This window comes from Neovison vison, chromosome 6 (assembly GCF_020171115.1).
Source record: "Neovison vison isolate M4711 chromosome 6, ASM_NN_V1, whole genome shotgun sequence".
Classification (NCBI taxonomy): domain Eukaryota; kingdom Metazoa; phylum Chordata; class Mammalia; order Carnivora; family Mustelidae; genus Neogale; species Neogale vison.
Genome location: NC_058096.1, coordinates 84,056,548 through 84,065,164, shown reverse-complemented (window position 1 = coordinate 84,065,164; position 8,617 = coordinate 84,056,548). Strand labels below are relative to the sequence as shown.

The 8,617-nt window shown below is 49.4% G+C and overlaps 1 protein-coding gene across 1 annotated transcript in view; it reads left to right on the top strand.

Moving 5' to 3' along the window:
• The first annotated feature begins 411 nt into the window (after positions 1-411).
• Positions 412-8,617, top strand: part of RARRES1 (retinoic acid receptor responder 1) — a 58,349-nt gene continuing 50,143 nt past the window's right edge. Inside the window, exon 1 of the mRNA XM_044251688.1 lies at positions 412-690. Within this exon, the coding sequence (XP_044107623.1) occupies positions 412-690 (279 nt within the window). The remainder of the gene's footprint in view (positions 691-8,617) is intronic.

Here is an 8,617-nt window from a genome sequence, read left to right as displayed (position 1 = left end):
CGAAGCAACGGCAGAGAGCAGCCGGGTCCCCGACTGCGCTGGGGGCGCGGCGCAGGGTGGTGGCGGGCAAGCTGCGTTCCCTCGCAGGAGAGTCTCCGCTGCCCCCACCCCCACCCCGGTCCCTCTGCCAGCGCAGCCTGGGCCAGACGCTCCGGCCCCGCGCCGCAAAGGCGCCGCCGCGTCGGGGCTTCGAGCCCGCGCAGCTGGGGCCCAGGCAGAGTGGGGCGGGGCGGAGGGGCCACGGGGTCGCAGGAAGCGCTGAAAGGGCGCGGCCGAGCGAGGACCCGGGCTCCCGGCAGCGGGCCGCCCCGGGGGCGGAGGGGAGGAGCCCGTTGCGGCCTTATTTCCTCGAGCGCCGGCACAGCCCGCCGGGAACCCGCTCGGTCGAAGCCGCACCTGCAGCCCGCGTCCATGCCGCCCCGCCGGCAACCGCCGCCAGCGTCTGGGCCCTGGGGCCCGCGCCCCGCCGTCCTGCTGCTCGCGCCGCTGCTGCTGCTCACCCAGCAAGGGGTAGCGGCGGCACCCGTGGGGGCCGAGGGACCGGAGGACTCCCCCGGGCTCCAGGACGCGGAGTTCCCGAGCGGACTCCTGCAGCAGGCGGCGCGCGCGGCGCTGCACTTCTTCAACTTCCGTGCGGGCTCGCCCAGCGCCCTGCGAGTGCTGGCCGCCGTGCTGGAGGGCCGCGCCACGGTGAGTGCCCGGGTGACACGGCCGCTCAGCGCGTGGGAAGGACACCTGTGCGCGTGCGCCCGTCCGCCCCGCGAAGTACGACGCTGGGGGAGATGGGGCGAGGGCCTCGGCGGCTCCGGAGTGGTCAGGCCGTGCAGCGGCTCATGGTTGCGCAGAGTCCACAGGGAGCCGGCTGGCTCGTTCGCCGTTTCTGAGGCCGTAGATTTTTCACAGGACAGCTCCCATTCCTGGGAAAGAGGTGCATGGGGAAACTGAGGAGCGGGCCCCAACGGCGAGGCTTGATCTTGTCTGAGAGTATCCAGAGGTGCTTGCCAAAGGGGTGGTCACTGCGAGACCCACCTGGCTCCAGCAAAGATTCTGGGCGGGATTTTTAAAATCTGTGCCAGTTCCCCTGCAGACCGGGGACGCACTGTCTCTTAACAGCAGGCGACGCTGCTAGGGCTTCCGAGTGATGTGGTTGGAATTGGTGCGTTGGCAGGGGGCGGGCAGGAACCTTCCTAATGCTGGCTTCTGGTTTAATGGGAGTGAACCAGGGCTGCTTTCCATGTGAATGGAATGAATGAGAATTTGGCTGCTCCTGGTTTGATTTCCAGGCACTGGCTGTTGGACCCTTACTTCTTTGTGTCTGTGGAGCTACTTTGCTTTCTTCATCAAACAGAAGGTTGCAGAGTTACAGAACTCCACTCAGTCTGTCCCCAAAGTAGCGACGCTCTTTCCAGTAATCCCCAAATACCCCACAAAGCCTGCAGACTCGGTCTCATAAAATCTAGAATTGAGTGTGGAGTGTAAATACATAGAGTTTTAAATAGAGGCAGTAGGATTTTTGTTCTAGACTTGGTGTCAGATACAGGGGTGGGGAAGGCCTTTTGGAAGCAGTCTCTCTTGCTCAAAGACTTAATCCTGTACCTCAGGTGGTTAAATTTATTGATGGATGAAATAAAATTTTTTCTTAGAAAAAGGCATCCTACTCTTCTCTCCTGTTTTAACAATCCTTGCTTTCTCATGGAGAAAAGAAGTTCAGTGTTACTAGTTCATCAGAGAAGTGAAGAAACAGAGCTTGAGAACTTTCTATCAAAGTAGGAGAGTAACTGCCTTCTAGAGCCCTAAGAGAGGGTGCATGAAGATTTGCTCCCTCATTATCGCTGAGGAGGATTCCCTACAGAAAAGTCCGTTTTCAAGTACTGGGAATTCTTTTCTTCCTTTCAAGGCCATAAAAAACTAAGTAATAATACTTTGCTTTTTTTATGTGTTTAGTCATCCCCTTGAAAGAAAATTAAATACTTGGTGTCCTTAACGAGATAACTACGCTTTCTTGAAACCCAAGTGCATTTAGTAAAAATTCTCTGTCTCTTCCACAAGGAGCTCCGTCAGTGTTTTTCATCTATAATAGTATAGTGCTCCTGAACTTTAAAGTAATTCTCCTTTGACCAAAAAAGGGGTGGGGCAATAAATCAATAAATTAGAGGCAGATATGCCTGGGTGGGCAGGGATGGGGAGGAGAGTGGTAATTAATATGTAGAAGAATTCAGGGTATTGACTCTAAGAAAAGATAACTTTCTATTGTCATTTGGATTACCGTTACATTTCTTCTGAAAATGGTTATAAATGTTTTTAAATCAAGAAGCCAGGAAAGAGAGCTCACTGACTTTCAGGGTCAAGAATCTCTTAAGAGTGACGGGGTTTCAGTTTTTCTGCAGGTATTCAGTGAAATTTTTTCTCCATTCCTCTACCACCTTCAAACATCACCACTAAATGAGGACCCACCTTCAGGGATGATCAAGGTGGAAATAATCCTTCTGCCAAACACCTAGGTGTTTTTAAGAATTCTGTAAAAGGATGGAAGTACCAATTGTAAAATATAAAAATGTGAGTTACCATTATACTGTCTGGGGGGTGATCCATTTATCCATGAGTTATTTCTTGAGCACTTACTATGGGCCCAGTTCAGATTGGGGTGGGGTTGATGGGAAAACCTCTTTGAGATTCATTCAGTTTTGAAGAATTCTCTTGGCCACCTGAGTGAGGAGCACAGACATCACCTGTGTGAACCTTTCAATGTAGTGGCTTAAGGAATTTCTGCTCTACTTCCAAGAACAGTCATAGATTGTCAAGAAGTGAAAAATGGTACATCCCCCAAATGGGTCTGCATTCTTTATTAAATCGGTGCATTTCCAGAGTGAGTGATCAGTTGCTACACAATGTTTGTCACTCATCCAAGACTGCGCCTAGGGTGAACAGGGGGCTGGGTGTGTGTGTGAAAAGTAGAGCTCCTAGGGAGCCCTCTTCACCTAAAGGTCTGTGCAACCCTTTGTAAGGTGAGAGGCTGAAGCCAAGTCAGGGGTTTTCAAAGTAATGGCCCACTAGTGGGTTAGGAAATCAAGCTGGTAGGTTGCAGATACTTTGTGGTTTGTTCGTTTATTTTTATCAAAATTTGTTGGACTACAAACCATTAGAATGCTTTGCAAATGTAAGAGTAAATTGTACCTAAAATGCATTTCAAATATATATTTATGAACTAGTTCCCTATGAAGAATGCAGTTTTTGCTGTGGGTTTCAGCCAAAAAGATTTTGAAAACCGGCAAACCACGTGATAGTGATATTCAAGACCTCTTCCAGCCCTGAGGGATTTGAGTTCTTGGTGTGCGAGAATCTCTCATTTTAGAAACACTATCGCCCTCTTGTGGTGAAATCCAGTAATAGCTGTGGTGGTCAACGTAGCTAAGTTTTGAAAAGAAATCAGTGATACAGCTGCAGGAAAGTGTTTTGCTTGGTTTTGTTCTGTTCTGTTTACTAAATTATAGGGAGAGATTGCAGACCACAGCTTGTGTTCCCTCACTTTCCTATCTGGTGCCGTCTTTCTTCTAGCTTTGCCCTCCACATAGCACGTGGCACAGCCTCATCACCCACAGTGCGGGGTGGTGGGAGGTGCTGGGTGACGCTGATACCCAGGGTATCCTAGACCAGCTCCTTCCTCCCTTAAGAGGCTACTCCTTACACTGAGATGGGTCTTAGCAAGTCCTGAGACCACTGCCCCCAGGAGATGAGAGGCCAGCCCTTCCCTTGGCATTTAGAGATCCGTGTGTGCATGTACTTCATGAGGAAAGCAGCCCACTCAGCAATCCGCTGCTGTTTAGGGATTGGTCACTTCAGGTGAATGTCCGCTTTACTCCTTGGCTTCTGTGTCTGGGGAAGGGAGGTTATGCCCATACCTCACAATGCTTCAATTTAAATTAAAAGCAATAAATGTAAATGTATCACCTATGTTGGGTATAGGGTCAAGGCCATTTCATTGTTACCCCTTGCAGTTTTTCTAGAGAAAACTCAGCCTTTATGGATCATCTCATTCCTCTTTTGGTTTACTTACAGTGCAGGGAGCACTTGCAAAGAATACAAAGTACAATCCTCTACTTTTACCCTTTTATCTTTCTGCTCAACCTTGACTCATCCACACCCAATTCAATAGCAAGAGTTTTAGAGACTTAATCAGATTCTTCTACAAATTTAACTTGGATTTTGTGGACATTATATATATTATATATTGTTTTATTTTATTTTATTTTATTCTATTTTTTGCTCCCACTCTTCACAGTTTATGTGACAGTTTGCATGCAATTAGGGAATAGGTACCCTTGGCAGGAGCGGGTTTGGGAGCAGAACAATGGCAGGCCTCAGGCCACCATCAGGGCAGACAGGCTGGGCTACTGCGGGCACCCGCCCACGTGTCTGACAGCTGAACAGAGCCTGTCCACTGAGCCAGTAAAGTCAGGCTTTTAGGAAAGCACTTACTCGCTAAGGAAAACCTTCTTCCTCTATCATTGTCCAATCTTTACTTTCACTCAAGGAAGCCTCCTAGCTGCTTTTATAATCATCACAGAACAGGGGTGGGATTTGCAAGATGAACATGGTGTCTCTCTGTGTGCCCTCCCATAACCCTGGGGATGGAACCTAACCCTAGAGCTCCAAACAGACACACTCTCTCCTTGCCTCCCAGGCATTGCTCGTGCTGAAAAGGCACAGGTGCACCCAAGGTCTGTGCCCAGCCTCCCACCCCCACACCTGTCTGGTCCGGAAAAACCTAACTGCAGAGTCTGGGCCTAGCACGGGATGGGAAAAGTCCACCTGTCCCTGACGATAAGCTTAGGCCTTGGCCTCCTTGGCACTTAACACCACTCACCCAAGCCAACTGCACCCAGATGAGCTAGGAAGTAGGAATGCTTCTGACCTCCTTGTAATAAATTGTTTTGAGCCACAAACTTTTTTTTTTTTTAACCAGCCCACAACACTTTTCCACTTGTCTTGCCACGTGTGGTGTCCTAGCCAGGGGTGTGTGTGATCACAGATGATGAGCTGTGGCCCCGACTAAAGCTCACTGGTGGAGGAGAGTCATGAATCTAACCGCCAGGACTCTGGCTTAGTTGCACACTCTTCCTGGAACAGCCTAGGTGGTTCTGTTAGAGATGGACTATTAATACTCAGCCCTGGCATGGAATCAGCGAGGCTGGAATGTTAAATACACACAATAGCTCCCCAGTCCAACCTGCCCTTTGATCTCTGTCTCTGGACAATGAGTCACTCGAGAGATTTCTCCTCACATATGCAGCCTTGGGCACTTACTTGCCTTTGAGATGGTGCCTCCATTGGAGAGGCTTTTCAGAGCTGGTCCCACAGGAGTGGCTGGGGATAGTAGCCGTAGCAAGTCTCCACCCGAGGTTACATCTTGAGGTTGGTCAGCACGTCTCTACCCAGTAAAGTCAAGTTGTCAAAGGGGGTCTTGTACCATAGCTGTGTGTGGGATGGACATAAAACCACGGTGGTCCCCAAAGACCTTCGTGCTCGGAGCACAACAGTAAGAATCGCTACCATCTGTAATTATTTCCGCTGCTGTACACAACAAGTTGCCACAAACTTTATAGATTAAAAGACCCCAGAGGTTTATTCTCTTACAATTCCAGAAGTCAGTAGTCCAAAGGAGGCTAAATCAGGGTGTCGGAAGGGCTCCCTTTCTTCCAGAGGCTCTGGGGGGGGGGTGGAATCTGTTTCCTCACCTTCTTCGGGTTTCTGCTTTGGTTTCCATCTTCCATGTTCAAAGCCAAGAGCACAACATCTGGATGCAACACTACTGTATCCTCCTTGAAAGGACTCTTGTTAACACATTGGTTAAGGCCACTGGGATAATCCAGGCTCTCTGCCAAGTTTGAGGCCCCTCAGTCCTCATGTTGGTGAAGTTCCCTTTCCCATATTAAATAACATATTTATAGATCTCAGGGATTAGGACGTGGGCATCGCTGAGGGCTGTTACTCAGCCTACCTCACCCAGTTTCTGGGCTGGCTCTGGGCTCATGCAAGTACTCCCCACACTGCCTGACACGTGACTGGACCCACGAAATAGCAGCTCTCACTCACGCTTCTTGTCTGGCCCATCTCCACCACCTTGGTAATGTCCTTGCCTCCAGACACGTCTGTCCTCAACACGCAGTCTTGGTACCTGATTGGGGACTGCCTTGTGCTCGCTCCTCAACAAGACCGTGTCTGTTTCTATCCTGCGGAAGACCTCAGACCTCCTTGTTCCTCCATTCCTCTGACATCGGGCCCTGTGAGGAAGAAATACTAAATATTCATGTTTGTTCAGTGAAAATAAAGGTAGCTGGAAGGGTGCTGAGGCCATGGGGCATCTGGAACCCAAGCTGGGCCTGGCCCAGCCCTTCTAGAGGGATGAGAGAGACTCAGCTAGGTTACTTACCTAGTAACCCTCTCATAACCAGCCTTGTCCAGTGAGCCCCACCCTGAGCTAGAGGGGAAGCCGAGGGTAACACGGCCTCTGGCCATTTCCACCTTAGCTTCTTTCCAACGGTCAAGAACTTGGAATCAGAGTTGGCTATACACTCTGTGTCTTTCTGTCTACTGGTACTTAACCTAATAAAGCAGGGTGTCCACGTGCAAAGGTCTTTTTGGACCGCATGGGATGGAGCCTGAGAAGGTCACGAACTTTCGTTCAGTAGACTGTTTACTTTATCTGGCATTGCCCAAGAGAAGAAAATGCGGTAGGATAATTCCCAGGTAAAATGGAACACACTGGAGCTCTGTCCAGAACATAAGAACAGCACAGCAATTTTCATCCACAAATGATTCATTTACTTCTCTGCCACTGAGCCTGACTCATAAAGTCAACCTTCCAGAATGAAAAAGTTTGCTTTTACTGAAATGGCAGGACATTTATGCTTTCTTACTAAATGTGAAGGCTGGAGGGGACATTTAAAAGCTGAGTCTGTCAGGCCAGCGGGGTCAGTGTGTGTGGGAAGGGAGATGAGAATCACCCCGGAACTCGATGCCCGCAGGAGTGGTCCCCGCCACCCACCCCCTCAACCTGAAAGCATGAAGCTGGAAGTTGTCACCACGAGTTCTCAGGCAAGATAAAGGGACTGTGCTGAGCAACCATCCACAAAGAGAGGAAAAGCAAGGACCGTGTTTCCCTCTGAGCACAGGGTTTTCTTTCTGTAGATTAGCTTTTGGCAAAATCGTGTCTTTGGAAACTCTCAAAGTCACAGCATTTCCGTGGTCTCCCTGTGGCAGCAAGGCTTCTTGGGGACGCCATTTCTGCTCTTTCATTGGCTCCAGGTTTTTGAGTGAGTGTAAAGGGGATGTTAGGTTTCTAAAACGAAATAAACATCTATTCTCTATCCCTCATTAAGGTCCTCAGGCTTATTTCCAGTATTCACACCGGTATTTCCGTGACTTGACTTTAAACAAACACTGTATTGTAATATAAGTATAGTCCAGACATTTGCTGGGAGAAGAATCTTTGATCCGTTGACATGAAAACAAACCTTTATGTTTTATAGTAAATAGGTTTGTACTAAAAGTAAGCCATGACTTTACAGAGTTTTAACTTCTTTTTTAAATTTATTTTTAATTTTTAGAAGATTTTATTTATTTTAGAGTGTGCATGAGCGGGCGGAGGGGCAGAGAGAGAGAGAGAGAGACCGAGCAAGAGAATCCTCAGGCAGACTCCCCACTGAGCCTAGAGCCCGACTCGGGGCTTGATCCCATGACCCTGAGATCATGATATGAGGCGAAATGAAGAGTTGATTGCTCAACTGACTGAGCACCCAGGTGCCCCAGTTTTAACTTCTTGGTGGATATATAAAATGTCTTTACCTGGCAAATTAGCTCTCCATGCAATAGGAAGCAAGGAGTGAATTTTCGTCAGCATTTTCTGTATTTGAAAATACAAATTTCAAATTTCACTCTGGTTTCGGTCCAGAGTGCTGCCTTCAGGTGACCCCGCTTGCGCAAGAGCCTGTCCTGTGCTGTCATGGAGTTTATTGGTTGGGCTCCCTGAAACAGAGGGTACCTTAACCTTCTGAGGCCCCATGACCTAATGGCCAGGGACACCATGTCAACCAGACTTTGAGCTACATTCCTCCATTTCGTCCTCAAGAAAGCCTTGGGCCCTCAAAATTGTCATGTCCTCCGTCTCTCAGTCATCTGTATGCTGATGACTGTCACGGTCACTGGAGCTACTTGTCACCTCTGCCCCTCCCTCAGAACTTCAGCGGTTCCACTCAGCACCTCGAGAGAAGGTCTCAAATGGTAGTCCCCAGACCAGCAGCAGCAGAGCCACCTGGCACGCCTTAAAATGCTGATCCCCAGGGCCCTCCCCTGGTGCTGACTCCACACTCCAGAGGGGTGCCCCACCACACTGGGTTTTAGCTGGCTCTCCAGGAGATTCTGTTGCCAATTAAGTTGGAGAGTCCCCACTCTAGAATAAAGTCTCTGTAAGAGGCCTTCTCTAACCTGGCCCCAATCCACCATCTTAACCTTCACTCCAAGTATATCCGTCCGTTAACTTGCCGACTTCCCAGCCTGGCTGCTCACCTCCATGCCGGGTCTCACACTCCCTTCCTTGTGCCAGGCTCCTCGCCCTTTC